The sequence below is a fragment of the Lepisosteus platostomus genome, chromosome 12, assembly GCF_059453375.1.
Source record: "Lepisosteus platostomus isolate fLepPlt1 chromosome 12, fLepPlt1.hap1, whole genome shotgun sequence".
In the NCBI taxonomy this organism is placed as follows: Eukaryota; Metazoa; Chordata; class Actinopteri; order Semionotiformes; family Lepisosteidae; genus Lepisosteus; species Lepisosteus platostomus.
The window spans coordinates 2,327,374-2,345,341 of record NC_142622.1 but is presented as its reverse complement, the minus strand read 5'-3'; the positions used below and the strand labels follow the sequence as shown (position 1 = coordinate 2,345,341).

Sequence of the window (17,968 nt, the reverse complement as noted above, 5' to 3'; positions counted from 1 at the left end):
GGCACATAACGACGACTGTGCGTCATTTCATCCACAACTGAAGCGGCCCTCCTAGACGTTAAAGTGCTGTGGATCCCTTGTGAAGCAACTGTTGTTGTTCGGATGCGAGACTCTGCTGTGAAAAGGCTTCAGCACCTTTGGCAATAATGTGCCTAACCAATCAACTCATTTGCTAAGATTCTGTATGTCCTTAACTTAATACTTTAAAAAAGTTATATCATACAGAGGGTTTACTTGTCAGACGCTTCAACTTTAAATTGATTGATGTGTATATTGTGGACTTTATTGATGACTAACCACCATCCATGGCAAATGACCAAATGTTTATAAAAATCAATCTAGATTTTTTATAATGCGCATGAAAGAGCGCTGGTTTAATTATGTTTTTTAGAGGAACACAAAGGAAATAGGCCAAACTATTTCTAGGGTTGCTAACCCTGTCTGAGAAGAGCTACATTTCTGCCATTTAGAGATCACTCAAACTGTCAATTACTAATTACCTTGAAATACCTGACACATTTAATGAGTATGTTAAAAGAGAAACCTGGTTATTTGAATATGTGACAGTTTCTGAAATGTCTGCAGCACAGACTTCAGAAAATGACAAAAAAAGCAGGCTAATTTCACATTACTCTTAGGCAATAAGTTGATTATCAAGGTGATAAACATAATCTACTCTGATTTGGGCTGAGGGGAAGTCTGAGTTCTGTCTACTGTAAGTATTTAAACATTATAAAGATGCAAACATACATTTGTCAGAAAACGTTCTTGTTAGTACTATTAAAAATCCTCTTGAGAAACCTGCTCAGAAATTCTGTAAATTCAAGATATGGCATGTGTGCTATGCATCGAAACTCCCTTCTTCTTAGGGAACATTTCAAAACCAGTCTTATCAGAACTGAGATTGTGGGGTCAAGTGAGAACAGTAGCTCCAGCTCTGCCTTATTAAATATTTCACCCAAAAAGCTCTGGAATTTACCACAGTAAACCTTTACATTTTTCTATTCTTAAGGAGGGTTTTGAAACTTTTCCTAACATGACTACCTAACTAAAGCATGTGTTTGTAAAGAAACAGTACCAAGACAGCATCACAGACCGTTTATTAAACTTTACCATATGGGGAAACAGACAGATAAGGAAACAAAATGCAAATTGTGTTTTTTTTTTTTTATGGTGAGCAAATCGGTGGTTCTTGGACAGAAGCCACTTGTTCAAACTTGTAAAGTATTCACAAACCAAAAATCTAAAGCAGAAAAATGAAAACAACTCTTAACATCTCAGTACTACTGACTTCCTGCTTCTGCCAGCCCTAATCAGGTCATTAGAGCAGTCAGAAAAAAAGAAAGTTTGTGGAGTGCTCAAGAATTTAAAATTGCCATCATTTTCACATCATACAGAATGCTCCAGAAACAAACAAAAAAAATGACAGCATGGCTTAATTTTATTTGAAACGTTTCAGAATGTGAATGCAGATATAAAGTAAAACTTTTACTAACAACCCCAAAATGTTAACGGATACACCAAGAAATGGGTTTGAATTTCAAATTTATTTACTGGTACAAAATGAGGGGATGGGGGTATTCCAAAACTAGGACCACCCTTATAACCAGCCAACAGAAAGAAAATAAAAAAATTGTAGAAAACATAAAATCTATGCACACATTGTACATTGTACAGGAACACCAGCCTAGAATCTTCAAGGGTCTTTTCTTGAACACAAAGATTGGTCTCTACTGTACATACAAAGAGTGTAGAATCAATGCACAGAAAGTCAGTGTGAAGTGCTCATTGTTTTCTGTTTCTTGGTAACATAGTCTTCTGTGAACCCAGAAAGCTAAGTGTCTTACAAAAAAACAATGATCAGGTCATCCCATTAGGCATTGTAATGTCCCCACCTTTCACCAACAGAGAAGGTGATTGGGACATTGAGTTAAGAACACTGGAAAACTAAACTTGTACCAGATAGGTAGGTTGTAAGCATTAAGCAACATCTCTGCTCCAAACACACAATAAATTGCAGTGTAAGAGGAAAATGTCTGAATTTCAAGAACACTGTTTTCCTATATTATCCACGTTCGAAGATTACATCAGCTTCTAAACAATGTGGAGAAGCCACAAAACAGGCCAACAAAATGTCAGGATATATATGTGAAAGTGTGTAACTGAAATCAAGAGCTGTTATGGTAAACATGTATAATGCACTTGTATAGTAAGACTATATTTAGAATATCGCGTACAATTTTGGTCACCACATTACAGAAAGAAAATATTGCTGCCCTGGAATTAGTCCAGAGAACAGCATCCAGATTCATTCCTCAGCTATGCTGACAGGCTAATAGAAATGTACATATTAGGTCTCAATTAATCTAAAACACAACCAAGGGGACCTGATGCAGTTAAAGAACATTTTCAAAAGCCTCAACAAAGACAAACCTACAGACTTTTTCAGAATCAACAAAGTAGAGGACAGGAGCTGAAACTACATGGAACTGCATTTTAAACCAAGAACAGGAGACACTTGTTTATACAGAGGGGGGTGGGGGTGTGGAACAAGCTGCCTTGTCATGCTGTTAAAGCCAATCTTTCAAGAAAAGGGCACTGAATGAGCTAGACAGGATAAACGAACTCCTCTCACGTCTAAACCTTTTTACATTCTCATGATCTTGCAAAAGACAGTGCAAGACTGGACCTTCCTGTCTGTTCTACTACAAAGGTTTGGCACAATTTGCACAGAAGCAAACAGAACAAATACTTGGTCAACATCATTTTAGAAAAAAGTCAGGCCAGGACACCTAAAACCAGGGCATATCCTAAATGGGCTATTTCTACACAACAAACATTTTAGACATGAGAACTACTATGCCCACTAAAGCAGTTTACACTTTTTTTTAGTAGGACATATATGTTTCACATGATTGCAGTTAAGTGCCCCACACATCAACGTTACTCTTCAATAGACCTCTATCTCATTATTAGATTCGGAATCCAAGACCCATACTTTGCATCTTGACACAGTTTGCGAGCCAGCAGCACAAGAAAGGTCACAGAAGGGAGGCCAATCAGCCCACGTAACTGTTCCAGTGGCAACAGCACCCAGCACTAATGAGGTCAACCCACAAGCTTCAAAACCAATAGGTAAATCTAATCCTTACAGCATTCAAATGAATCGGTAGTCCTGAATTAGCAAACTGATACAATCTGACAGCAGGGGCCCTGGGTTTACTATTCACACACCTGTTACTAGCCCCGTGAGTGACGCCAAGCTACAGGAGCAATTCCAGATTACAACTCCATGCAAAGTGAATCAAGATTGCGAACATGAGCCAGCCCAAGCTGGGGAACAAGAACACGCCCACAGGACATAAAATCAAAACCCTAAAAGGTACATGAAATTGAACAATGTTGAAAATGAGTGTGACGTCTTAAAGCAGAAGTGAGAAGCTACTAAATAAATTTGCTGATGCTGTCAGAAAAACTTAGACCACTCTGAGCATTACTCACCCACAACAGTAAAAGCAGAATAGCAATGGAAATACTCACTCTTTTAAACCACTGAAGCATCATCAGCGAAGAATCTATTAATTGACTTTCCACCATCCACAGTATTTTCAGATTAAGGTCCTGGATTTGTTTGGGATTTCTTTTAATTCTATAACACAGCAATTATTCACTCCTGGACACAGCACTCAGAATGCTGCAAAATGAATCTCATGAAGCATACTCGTTGACAAGGCATTTGCAGATTATGAAACTGTACAGGATTTCTTTAATTTTGATTTATATGGCCTGACAGCTGTTATTGTAAAGTATGTAATATATAATGTCGAGGCCCCGATGAAGATATTTAAAAACACTAGCTTGGATTTATCGCTGCTCTAACACTGATAACTCCGTTATTACAATATGAAATTATTTTATAACACTAAGCTAGTTTGTGTGAAGTTCTACTGTATGCAAGTCAGTTGTTCAAGTAGTAAACTAAAAATAATAAACTCATAGCCGTTACATGCACGCTCATTATCTCATGTTAAACTGAAGAGCATTAAAGATGGAATCAGTCTAATTATTCTTCCAGAGGAAAACACAACTTTCCTTGCTTTTAAAACGACACGCTAAGCGTTAAGAGATATTTATTACAAAAAGCATTCATTACAAGTAGAGCCCAAGGTTTTCTCCAGGCACGTTAACGCCTGTCAATCAGAAACAAGGAATCAAGCAATCGAGGACGTCAAAACGTATTTCCTACCAGTGATTTGTTTACGGGTTTTTTTTTTCATGCCACACACAATTCACGCCGCTCCTGGCGTCCAAATTCTCAAATGCAACCTCAGTCCCTCTCCCACCTGATCGGATTGAACAATTCTGAGATTTTCACTCCAAGCGTCACCCATGCACTGTCATGCCAACCCCCACCATAGTGTTGTTCCTGAGCGGAGAACACGCTAAACCCCCTCGCACTAAGCGAGTAATCCGCCGACCGTGCTGCAAAAACGGCTTTGATAAGCCTGTCTGTTTTGCAATGCCTTGACACCCTGTGTTTACCTCCACTGCCTTCTGTACTCACACTCCCAACACGGAAGGAGCGCAAACTCCCAGATCTTCATGTCTACACAAAGGAGGCCCTTACCTCTGCTAACATTATTAAAAACCGTGGAGGCTGGAGACGCGTCCCGCTAACCCCGCCACATTGCATAAAACACACTCGAACGTCTACGCCGCTGTTTCGCTCGTTTAAAAACTGGATCCTTCCCAGTCTCCGCACTCCTGCCGGAAAGTCGCCATGTTGCTCGGTTTACGTCCAGGCGCACCCCCCGCGCCCCTCCCACCCGGCGCGGCGCCCTCCCCTGATTGGCTGGCATGCGGCGGCCGCGTCATCAGCCCCGTGACCGTCGCCCCAGCCGCAGCTGCGGCCCCGCTGGCCGGCGGCCCGGGGCGGCGTGTGAGCGGGCAGCGCACGGAGACCGGGGAGGCGGCTCCTGTCTGCTGGACGTCGGTTCTGCACGCCGTCTCATTTCATCGTGTTCTGACGTGTCTCTGTTTTTTCTTTTCTCTACGTTTCATAGTCTTAAAAAAAATACTTTTTACCGCTTGTCTCCTCCTTAGAGTGCAGTTCTGGATACATTTTCTGTAAATAATAATAATAATAATTATTATTATTATTATTATTATTATTATTATAAACTTTATTTATATAGCCCCTTTAAAGGTGGCTTCTCAAAGCGCTTAGAAGAAGGAAGCGGAGGTAAAGAAGAAAGACGAAGCAGACGAAGCAAAACGTATCTCCGCTTAATTTGTTAGTGACCCTGCAGACACGTTGATATACTGTAGAGCCATGGGCTGACTTTCCAATGTGCCGTTATAAAGCATTCCTTGAGAGTGGGGTCTGAGAAAACGTTTTTATGGCGGACCAATATTCCTTTTGCAATATTTCAACCCAAAAAAACACGTACCATTAAAATATACCTTCATAGCACACTGTATGTTGTGCTCGTGTGAGCGGTACTTCATCTGTTTTAACATTTCATCAGGTTTTGCTGATCAACATGAGCAAAAAGGTTGTCAGTAAAATGGTGTCAACTATCTCAGTCCGGTCAGCTTGCACTTGACAAAACTGAAACTCCTCCATTAGGTTACGAACGAGAGGAGGCCATCTGGGCCGTGTAGTCTGGTAGTTAGTGGTTAATTGATCTCATCCAGCTGTTTCAGGGTATGGTCGCCAGCAACATGGCTGGTTAGCTCGTTGCAGACTCCCACATCTCTTTGGGTAAAGAACTGTCTCCCTTTCTTGGTTCTAAATGCACTTTCAATGAGTGACATATTGTATAGTAAAAAATAGTGTAGGGAATGTATATTTTTTTCTGATCTACCTACTGTAGGTGCCATTTGGCTTTCAGCTATCTGACCCAACACAACCCCCAGCCATTGTCAGTTCACTTGTTGCCATGAGGTCACTTCTTAAACTGACCAATGAATTCATGACCTGTATGGTCAGGCTTTTGTGATTTTATTCAGCTATTAAAGTAGGGGTGGTTTCATGCTATATACAGATTGTAACAATTAAGTTGCAGTCTCCAAATAAGTTAACAGATGAAATCAAGTCTGATTGAAATGAGCAGCAATTGTCTGTCTACAGGAATAATACCGGTATCCAGTTGATTCACAGGAACACAATCTAATACTGTATTTCTGCAAAATGTATAGGAAGATATAATCTAATAGTGAGGATTAGTGTATTTTTGATAAATATATGGGAAACCTTTAAATTCAATTTGAATCCCTGTACTGACATTATTTTGGAATCTTATGAAATCTTCGGTAAAATGACTAATTCTTCCTCAAATGTGTCAGATACTTTTTATACATAATATCACAGTAAATGATTTACATGACATAAGAACATGAGAAAGACTGGCAAAATAGAGATACCACTCAGTCCATCTTCTGCACTGGGTAGTTACATGTTAGTAGCTCAGTAAATATAAAATTTCACCCAGACGGGTCTTAAAGAAGCCCAGAGTTTTGGGCAACAATCACCTGACTGGTGTCCAGATACCTACTGTTTTCTGAGTAAAGAAGTGTTTACCTATTCTCAGCCCTAGATGAATTCCACCAGCGATTCCAGTTGGTCCTTTATTCACTACTAGTGTGAAACGTGAAAGGAAGCTGTCTGTACCCCTTAGGGTATTGCATACCTGAATCAAGTCTCCTCTCAATCTCTTCTGTTCTCAACAGGAGAAATATATTTTCTGCAATATGTTGACCATGAGTTTTCTAGATGAGGTTTTATTAGCACATCATAGAGCTCAAGCATAACCTAAATTGCTAGATACTGGACCTCAGCATTCTTATTGATTTTCTGATTGCTTTCCCATATTGTCTTGACGAGGCTGTAGAAGGATCTTCATTGACACCCAGATTCCTCTCATGTGTAACTTGATGCAGCGCAAGAGAAGCCATGTGACACTTGACACATATCAAATTCTAAGAGAGGTTCACACTTTACTGGTGTGTTGTAAAAAATAAACAGACCCTCCATGGGTTATGAACTATTCATTTTGCTCTTATATTGGTTCTCCACGTATTGCTTCTTGATGAGGCTGTAGAAGGATCTACACTGACACCCAGATTCCTCTCATGTGTACCTTGACGGAGCGCAGAAGCACCCGTGTGATGTGTGCAGTGTGTGTTCCTACTGCCAGCGTGGACCACTTGACGCTTCAGTGTGGAATTTCATTTGCCAAGTGTCAGCCTGTCCCTGGTTCTGTCCACGTCTGTTTGCACTTCCCCTGCTGCTGTTTCCGTCTGCTACTCGCCCTGTTTTTGCATCACTGGTAATTCCGACCGGTTCTCTTACTGCACCGCAATCTACATCTTTAGACACGGATCAGGAAGAACAATGGACCTAAAACAGATCCCTGCGGCACCACTACTCACATCTGCCCAGCGAGAGCTCAGGCTGTTTCCTGTGTGCTCACAAGTTCTCTGGTACATACTGCACATTCCTTTGGATTCCCCTGGTTTTTAATTTGTGAACCAATTGTTCATACTTGTCCTTATCAAACACTTTCTGCACATCTAGATATACAGTACTGTATCATATCACATGCTTTAGTGTTATCTTAAGTCCTTGCTGCTTGTTAGAAGAATTCTAGCAAGCTAGTTAAATAAGTGCTTCCCTAGACAATTAAATAACAATAGACATTCTACTGCCTCTCTCTGAAAATGCCCCTCTAAACACAGAATTGTTTTTTTTTCAAATATACTGTGTTATCATTTAATCCATTTGTCAGTTGTACAGACAAATGTATTAATTTGACTGCATTTTTTTAAAACTGCAACAAATAATTGTGTGTTATATTAATTTCACCTCTAAATTCACTTTTTGTAATGTACAATTATACAATATCCATTGCTTTCCTAAAAATGGTCATTACTCTGTAATTCTGAGACTATATTATATACTGCATATTTACTGTTTGTATAATCATGCCATAACATTGGGGTATTAATGGGGTAATGAAATTCTCAATTACATAAATAAGCTTTTCAAATGTGCTTCTTTGTCAAAAAAATATAACAAAATAAAAAAATGTATGAAATCTCATTATATCAAGAGACAGACATTTATTTTTAAAGCATGAATTCATGCTTCATTTCCTTTTCACCACCACGTGGCACTGTGTTTTGATAATAAACTCAGATGGGTAATGCTCACAAAAATGCCCAGTAGCTCTGTCCTTCTATCAGATGACTATTTTGCAGCAGTAAAGAAATACCTATGAGATTGCAAATGTTTTTACATGAAGTGTCAAGAAGGGTTCTGTAAAATTTATTTATGTCTCTTTATAAAGCAATGAATTTTGGGAAGACATGTTAAAAATCAAAAACTCTCTGTATGACTGAAGGGTCTAGGAAATGTCAACCGTTTCCATTGTACTGTATTAGTTTTCTTCCTATGAAATTAAATATGACTAATTAATAATACAAAGTATACTTCATAATATAGATTAAAATACAAAGTGTTATTACAAAGGGTTCTCTCTCTTCATCTACAACAAAGACTCTTATGTTCTTCTGTTTAGACCTATGCTAACAAGATTTTGGGATTAATTACTTACCATCAACCATATGAGTACATTGAGCAACAGGGTCTCTCTCTTGTTAGTAACTCCTTTTAAGACTTATCATGTATTTTTGAGTAAAGCTTATCTCTGTTCTTGGCAATCAAATTAGCACGTATCTGGCTGGTTAAAACAGTGGAATTGTTCTAAAAGCTTGATCTCTTTCATGTTTGCTATGAATTCAGTATTGTTTGTTTAAAAGTATCAGTAAATTCTTCACTAGTTTGAATACTTACATTTTTCATCTTTAAAACTAGTTTTGCTGCTTTTATGTACTGTATATATATATTTCAGCTAGAAAACTGAGTATGAAACATTGCAATTTAAGTTATTCTTTAAACACAGCTTAGCTTGACACTAAAAAAATGAGAGGCTCTAATGTAACATTTGATTTCAGAAGAGTTTTACTCTTTTTATCGTTTGTCCATTAGACATGTACTGTACCAAATCACAACAAATTTGATTGAAAGAAGAATACAAAATTCAAAGATTCAGATCATTTTATAAAATTCCAGAGACATTCTTTATTCAAGTTTCGTGTAAATCTTTGACATTTTATAAGACTTACTTGATCCTCATGCAAAACAATGAATTTTTATTAGATTAATCGACAGCCTCACTTATTTTCCACTAGGGTGTTTCTCTGCAGCTCAAAGGTAAACACATACAGTATAATGTACTCTGAAACGGTCACAGATCTTGAGACAGCCTATTACACCATCCTTTATTTGAATAAAGGCTACTAGAAGAACAATGACGTACTGTAGGTATGGGATTATTTTTAATCCATTCTGTACTGAAATTCTGAAAAGTTTAAAGTTTGTGGTTTGTCTTGGGATACCTGCCTCTTGAGCAATGCAAGTTAACCAACAGGTTCTCAAAACCTCTAAATTCCTTGTGTTTGTTAGTGACACTCTCCTTAGTGACAGCAGTAAAACTGAACGGTACACTATTTATTTTGGTTACACCACTTTGCACTCTCTAATTTTAAATACATTTATTTTGTAAATTGTTGTTAACTCTGTTGAAATGCATCGATAGAACCAAAAGTGCTTTTTGCACAGCATAGCTGTAGTAAATGTAAATTAACTAAGGCACTGTGCATTTGTCACATTTGGATGGATTTTAAACACCAGTTCAAAGAGCATGACTCCTTCAGTAAAAATAACAGGTAATCATGGCACATATTTTCATTCAGATGAACATACAGTAAGTGAATTACAGTTTACCTATACAGTACATGTGACCTGTTTCTTCACAAATGTATAAAATCATCTTTCATAGAATTTATTTTGTTTCATAAACAACGTTCTTACTGAAAAGGTAGACAAAGCACCAGCTGCAAACACAGAGGCTGCAGTCCTTCAGTTTTTGGAGAAGCTATTTTTAGAAATACTTCAGTACGGTACCTGTCGCCAGCAAAACGAGCTTCCAGTGAAGTCCCAAACAAGGTAAGGCTGGAGGAAAACGCAGTCCCAAGGCCTGCTTGATTTGTCATGTACCACGCGTGCAAGATTTTCCATTCTGGAAAGCAGTGCTGCTCTTCAACAGGACTTTAATTGGGTCCCAGTGTTCGTTGTTTATACATTTCCACCTTTATGACAGACTTGCCGTCTGTGTTTAACGAGCAGCTCGGAGGATAAAAAGCTCTGGCTTGTTTCGTACATGGCAGCAGCCCAATCTTCGAAACAGACACCAGATTTTCCAGGTCGCACTTCCTTACACGTATCTATTGCAAGACGTTGTACTTTGCCCCTACAGGGTTTCAATTATTTGGGATAGTACTTTTTATTTACAAAGGCCCTGATAAAAGAACTTTTGCTTTCTAGTTCAGTCCTACCAGCCACTGCTGCTTTATAACTGTACACTTGTGCTGTAAAACTTTCAGCCAGACGTTCTGCAGCTAATAACACACACAAGTGAAAGTGTTGACACAGAAAAGGTCGGCATTTTATTTCCTAGAACTAGTTTTAAAATACAATTGGGTTTTTTTATAATCTGATGATCCATTTCTCTATTATAAAGGCTATTTTCTATCTTTTCAGTGCAACTTGTTTAATCTTTGCAACTGTTGCAAATACGTTTTAGTGGAAAACTAAGTAGCTACTCTTAGGGTAAGAATAAGAAGCTCTCTTGCAGTAACAATCCAAATATCAGAGCAGGTGCTGCCTTCCCCAGCTATTCGGTGGCTCTGTGGCTAAGGATCTGCGCCTGTGACTGGAAGGTTGCTGGTTCAAATCCCACGGCTGGCAGAGGAATCCTACTCCGTTGGGCCCCTGAGCAAGGCCCTTAACCCCCAACTGCTCCAGGAGTGCTGTACAATGGCAGACCCTGTGCTCTGACCCCCAGCTTCTCTCCCTGTCTGTGTGTCTGTGTCTCCATGGAGAAAAGCTGGGGTATGTGAAAAGATGAATTCCTAATGCAAGAAATTGTATAGGGCTAATAAAGAAACATAATTACAACATTATTCCTGACAGATTTGTGGATATGATAAAAGCAAAAATATGCTAAAATGTTAAATGTGCTTACGGGTTAAAAGCATCATAGAGATACCACACAAGGAAGGTAAAGTGTATTGTGGTTCCAGGAAGGTCTAAGTCCCACAAGGTGACTGCACTGTGACGCACTCTGTCCTGTCCAACCCAATTCTGATTTTCTGCTTTTGGAATGAAAGTTTAATGCAGCTGGTGTCAGGATATTCAGTGTACTGCTTTCTGAGCACTTGTCACAAGACACCTTACCTTTACTCTTGTTTTACAATGCAATAGGTTAAAAAAGCCCAGCCACACAGGGGATATCAGATAACAGGATACAGTTTTTTAAGTCTCCTCTAGGTGCAATCTAAAACAAAAGTATATACTGTAGTTGACTACATAAAGACATTGGGGACGGAAACTGTATTTTTTAATGGGTTATTACTTGTGCATTTACAATTTTAGATCCAATAGAACAATTTTATCTCATAGCAAGATAAATTGTATATACAGTATATATATTTTTTATGCAGAGAATGAAGAGTTTCAAAGCAGCCAGTCTTGAGAAATTAGCAATCCAGCTAAAATGTCATTTATCTGAAAATCTGCATTACAAAGTCAAACAAAGAACCACTCATGCTAAAAGTCAAATTTACTTTTTTTTCTGAGTGTTGTCTTCAAACCACATGGAGTTGTGAATATTGTACAAATGACTCATCTTATTTTAAAACACAGTAAAGATGAAATCTAAACCTTTTTCCTAACTGATGATGACAACTCAGAACCCAGAACTTGAGAGTGGCTCTCTGTTTTAGGTGTATTCTCTATACAACAGATCAAGTACTTGCTATTCTATCATACTGTGACCAGTATGTATATTAATCTCATTAGATCTTTGCTGATTCATAATGGTTCCTACTGGAAAGGTCTGCAGTAAGAGAGAACTTTTGGGATGGCAGGCCAATTTACACAATTAATATTAAAAAAAAATAATATTCTGGTGCCATTTCGAAGACAGTGAAAGTACCACTTTTGCATGATGTGTTTGATGTGCAAAAATGAGAAATTTTAAGTGGAGCTCCACTTGCTAATATGAGCTACATACGTATGTGCAGGTAGTTCAGGCGGGGAGCTGCGTCAGCATGCGTAGGCTGCAGAAGAACAAGTAACACCTGAAGAAGGCTCCACAGCCGAAATGTTGCGTTTTCTGTCTTCTCATTTCAGCAGGAATACACCTATTATTTGTTCCTACTGTATATGTTCATGTATTCCTCAAAGGCAAGAGTCTCAAAGGCATTGACACTTTGGAAACACCTTTATGAAAATGCTTCTTAAAAACTTCATGCATGTCTTTCTCACCATCATTGTATTATTGTCTCTTGTGTTGTTCATATACTAGTTTTTGTTTTTGTTGCTTTTTTGGGAGGTCTGTTTAGGATCATTCTTACAAGGAAACTATTAGTATGAGGTTCCTCTCTAAATACCTTATCACATTTTGTGTTTTTTATATAATTCTATATTTATTTGATCTGTTGTGATCAAGATTCTACTGGTATGACAGATACAGTGCTGTCTTTGTTGATTTAAAATTGAAAAGGTCTTCAGAATCATGTTTGCATGAAAGAGCATTTGATGAATATTATTTTTTTTCATATGGTTTGCAGTAAATCTTCATCAAGTAACTGAAAATTATTTATTTAATAGCCACAAACACACCACTCTGCATAAACTAACAGCTAATTTAAATAATTAAATCAGCATACAATTTCAACTCATTATTTTCACTTCCTTAAGACGTTTCTGTAACTATCCAGGACTACTGTGCATACTGTATGGTTATAGCAGTGACTGTCATGATGCTTTTCCCCAAAAATGAAATATTAATTTAAAATGATTTATGTGGCTTATAGGAAAAAAAATAATTGATTTGCTATATGAAGAACACACACATTCCTAACTGGTTGGTTAGACACAAGGCATTTGTATTTGAAAAGTAATTGTTTCTGCTTTTTTATTCTTCATAAATTAGCAGTGCATGATGGTCTCCATTAATTAAAATGAAAATAACATTTTGGGTAATCGAGTAAAAAAGTGCCCAAGGGGTCCTTTTCATTATTATTCTCAGAAAAAAATGGTTCTGTCCAGCCCCTAAGAGAGTTGTTTAATGAAATCTCACAAGCTGTGATTACTTTAACAAAACTTAAGACCATCTGCTAATGACCAGCAGGAAGCTAGACTTCAGAGGGTTTTTATTAACACAGACACAGTTAAAAATATGTAAAAGGTGTCTGCTCCTTAAAGATATCATATTTATTAGGTTTGTACCTTCGGGGTTTTAATATAAAATTATGGAAATCAGGAAAGTCTATATATAAAATATATAATTATATAATATATATCCTCTTTTAATATAATATGATATGAGGTGCACAAAACAAAGTTTGAAAACTAAACTTGGTAATAAGTCAGTTGATATCTATGGACACTTTGCTAATAATTTGAAATTAATTATATAAAGAGGCATGAAACTTAAAAGTGAAAAAAAAAACATTTATCTTTAGGAAAAGCCTATTATGGGTTTTAGCAAAAAAAAATCAACTTAAGGAAAAAAAAACTAAATTCTAGCGATTTTTAGAAAGGAACCTTTTTTGAGTTGAGGCCAAACTCACAGTTAATTGCAAGACAACCTATTTGCAAAGTGCGCACAGAAATATATCATAATAAATCATTATTCTCTATCTACTGTAGTTACAGCAGACAAGGTTATAAATACATATTGATTCAAAAGGCATTTTTTCTCTTGGGGCGCAAAGTAGTTTTAAAATCACAATAAAAAACAACAGAAGTGTTTTAAGAACTAGTGCGATAAACAGCGTTTATCGTGCCTTAATTTTCCCTCATTGTGTGAATGATCCTCGTTGTTAGCTCCAGCAATCTCGCCTGCTTTCTACTGTGTTGCTATTTATAGTAGATCCTACTTGTGTCGCCACAGGCTCTGATCGCATCTCTCTGCCACTGCAATTTGAAAACACTGCTCTCAGCCTGTCTCCTTGCTCTCCGGGAAGGCACGATATCCAAGATCACATCCAGATTAAAAACTGTACCTTAATACTGGAACCTTTCGCGTTTTGATCTTTTTCCCCCTGCAGAAATACCAGGTAAGAAAATGATGTAATTATGTTCTATAAATAGCAAGGGGATAGGACAACGGCGAGCAACGCGTTTTGCTGTGTTTAGTTAACTGTGACTTCTTTGCAGTTTGTAATTAGCACAATTTCCAAGTGATTGGCCCCTGAGCCTTATGCTCGCCAATTTTAGCTTGTTGAAAACTTGTTCTTGTTTTCCCCCATGCGACTGAAGCGTTTTATGGTCGCTTTCATTTGTGTTATAAAATGATTTTAGCCATTAGTTAATCCAAGGAAACCAAAAAAACTAAAGAGCATGAATAATTAAGTCGTGCCTCATAGGCGATACGACAAGATGAGACCAGTTTAATAAGCAAACGGCTTAAATAATGCCAAGTTGTGACATATATCGCACAGAGGTGTTAATCAGGTTCCTAATCAGTTCGTGATGGAAGAACTTAAATCAATTACACAATATAGTGTACATCCCAATGTTAAATATCAACATGCGCAGAACATTAGGACAATTTTGTTGGTATGGGAGCTGTCGTATACATTATTGTAAGATGTACACTTCTTCTAAATTGATGCCATAATGTTTAAAAAGACATCTTTAATTGTTATGGATTATAATAACGTTTATTTTATTTCGGTGTTTATTTAAACACCGTTTAAGGCGGCAACATCGCGGTGCACATGAAAGGCATAAATTTCCCGTTCCTGATCTGCATAAAATGATGCCATTTCTGGACTATAAATAGAACTCATTAACATTTAGCAAACAAATGATCACCCAAGACGTGAGTGACATACGAATGTATGACAGACTTCAATCTGTTAATTGGTTGAGCATTTGACGCACATAAAGCATAAAACATTTTTGCTGGCTTGTTGACCACGCACAACATGCTCTGAGACGCTGTTCAGAGCGAAACCGGGAGCGGGTTAAATTCAGGAAGTAAAGCACCCACCAGATCTTAAACGCCACACCCAACTGTTTGAAGGAGACACAAGAGGATTCTGTAAGAAAGGTAACCTCAGGTGCGGTCTGGGTTTTTGCCATTTTCAGGTGGGCTTCATTTTCAATCTTACCTTGGACATACTGTACAGTACTGTACTATTAGGCTTCCAAGCAGTGTTCTGAATGTAGTTTTTTTTTTTTTGTCCAGAGACTGGGCAACTGAGCAAATGTATGGTGTATCTGCGTCAACCAAGATCTGTGCCTTAAAACCGTGATAATTCTCCCCTCTGACCCAGGACCTCAGCTTGCCATGCGTTCTTGTGCGGACTGCTCCTGTTGAATGCCTACTTGACTCCAATTAACTCCGTAGCTATCATTCTAGTGAGAGTAGAGTTGTCATGTGATGAAGTGGTGTGAGCTGCTCCAAATGACCGAAACAATCGCCATGTTTTTTTTTTTCCAAAATGCAAACTTCCAGTGATGAGCTATGATACTAATTGACTTGAAACTTGGCAGGTTTCATCGCAACCAGAACTGCCTCAGTCTTGTATCCCACAGGTTGCCTTACGTGCTCGTGCCCTGTTCCACTGACTGCTCTGCTTCACAAATTGTTTAGCCAGTGAACGTCCGATTTAGTGCACTCACGGTTCTGTCAGCCTGTCAAGGTCAATACAGGGGCAGAGGCGTAGTTGGGCAAAGCAATAGATTTGCTGCTCCTTCAGGAACTTAAGTTTTTGTCCTGAAGCTGAACTTGCCAAACCGTGAGTCTGAGAAATTTTATTATCTGTGCATTATTAATACTAGTAGTAGCGTTTCCCCCAGTAATTATCTACCGGAATTTCTTTATCTTTCTCTGTTATTAAAATTCTCAATATATTACAGCTTTGAACTAATCTCAATTACATTTTGGTTAGACTTCGGTGAAATTTAAATAGGTTATTCGACAAGGTATCCTTATTATACCTTATAACCCCAAAAAGCTATAATAATCTGTAATTATTGTACTTGGTAAAGGTTTATGCCTGATACAGTATGTATGGATTCCCTTAAAGAAGGATGTCAAGCTTTTTCAGTCATCCAGCATAATGGTTTTATGACTAACTTCTGCCTCATTTCTTTTATTTCTTTAAAGTTGGGTTTGTAAAACTCTTGGTAACAACATTCCCTGACAGATCTGGGCTTTTCTGGCCTGGTATCTGGGTGTTCACCGCCACATTATGGATTCACTCAGAGTTTGGGGAACAACGATATTATCATATCTTGTGATATGTTTCTTCACAATTTTAAATTTTAAGATTTGGATATAACATGAGCTGAAATGCAACGTTTCAAAATAGTGTCTTTTTTTTTCTTCAGAATCTTTCTCTCATATTCTCACGTTTCTCTCTGACTGCTGCAGATCTTCCTTTACTTTGGACATTCTAAATCTTGTTCGTGTCAAGTCCTTTTCATATTTGGACCACCTGTTTTGTGTAACCGCTAAAAAATTAAAGCACTTTGCTTTGAAGCATGTTTTGTCTATCATCCATTGGCTCATTTAAAAATGCCCCTCCTTTGATCATTTATTATGATTTGCTTTACATGTCACCGGTCTGTTGTACAGCATGTGTGCTACAGTGCATCCTCACCCTGAGAATGGCTCTATTAATTAAGATATCCGACTGCACGGCAGTGTTCAACTGTACAGTCTTTAAAATGCTGCCAATCTTTTCTTTGGACTGGTCTTTAGCAAAGAGGGTACAGTACGCTGCCTTCTTTAACATCTCAGCTTACTGGCCATGCCTGTCCCAGACATAGTGGCATACTGAAAGAGAACTACAGGGCATGTCACATTTCCTTGTGACTATTGTGAAACGGATTTCCAAGCCCCGGACAAGAGTGGTTAAAAATGTCACATGTCACGGGATGTGTCCATTCTCACACTTCTATTTACATTAGTGTTACAAGTACGATAAACATTTATTACTGAGCAAGGCTACAATAAGGCGGTGTAACTTGTATATTGTGTGCAACATCTAAAATATTGCGATGTGCATTTTTAAGCAGCTTTGTTGGGCTAAGCAGCTGTGGAAAACCGTTGAGTGAAATGGAGTTTTTTTAACCCAATCCCAACCCCCTTGTTCTAGATCGACAACAGGACCTTGAGCTTTCCGGTGTTTTGACCTCGTACAATCAAGATGTGTTTAGTGGTTAAAGAATTTGTGGAATGTTAGTAGTCAGAATCGTATGTACAGTATATAATCAATTTGAATAAATTATTAGAACAAAAGTATGTTGGTCTATACAAAATCTCATTACAGACAATAACATTCAAAAACATATGAAAAGTTTTGCAACACCACGGTACAGACATCGAGTCTTTGTACTAGTGAGAGGAAACCACAGCCCTGGTGGAGTCCCACATGGACTGGTTTCTATCTTTGGTTTCATATAACCTGGAGAAAAAACAAGATAAGTACTTTTATAATAGATGCTACAAAGGTAATGAGCTTTTTGTTTCCTGATCAATAAGAAACTCATCACCAGGCTCATACGTGAAGTAATTTAAAGAATGAGGCAGATTTCAGGGAGAACTACTTCTGAAAAGGGCCAGCCTTTGCAGTGCACTTTTGTGTCAGAAGAGGGCAGTAAAGGCTCTTGTTCGTGTTCAAGAGCCGCTTCAGATGTTATTCTGCTGTATCTCCTGTCCAGAGCTGATCTCTCTTCTAGCTTCATTAAAGCATTACTATTTTAGTTAATTTGTGTTTGCTTCAGCTCACACAAATAGCAATGTTCAAAATAAGAATG

The 17,968-nt window shown here is 38.0% G+C and overlaps 2 protein-coding genes across 9 annotated transcripts in view; one reads left to right on the top strand and one right to left on the bottom strand.

Annotated features, from left to right (window-relative positions):
• The window catches only part of snx13 (sorting nexin 13), a 45,623-nt gene extending 35,328 nt beyond the window's left edge, over positions 1-10,295 (bottom strand). Inside the window, exons 1-2 of one of the 4 annotated variants that reach the window (XM_088600429.1) lie at positions 4,628-4,816; positions 3,541-3,694 (exon numbers count right to left, since the gene is read on the bottom strand). In XM_088600429.1, coding sequence (XP_088456555.1) covers positions 3,541-3,597 — 57 coding nt within the window. In that variant the 5' untranslated portion in view covers positions 3,598-3,694; positions 4,628-4,816. Of the gene's footprint in view, positions 1-3,540; positions 3,695-4,627; positions 4,817-10,030 lie in introns of those variants that run through there. The other 3 variants (XM_088600430.1, XM_088600427.1, XM_088600428.1) reach the window with 3 other exon arrangements.
• Positions 10,296-14,068: 3,773 nt separating this feature from the next.
• The window catches only part of LOC148650843 (histone deacetylase 9-like), a 180,461-nt gene continuing 176,561 nt past the window's right edge, over positions 14,069-17,968 (top strand). For all 5 annotated transcript variants that reach the window (XM_088600425.1, XM_088600421.1, XM_088600416.1 and 2 more), the window contains exon 1: positions 14,069-14,253. The gene's annotated coding sequence lies outside the window, so the exon portion shown is untranslated. The remainder of the gene's footprint in view (positions 14,254-17,968) is intronic.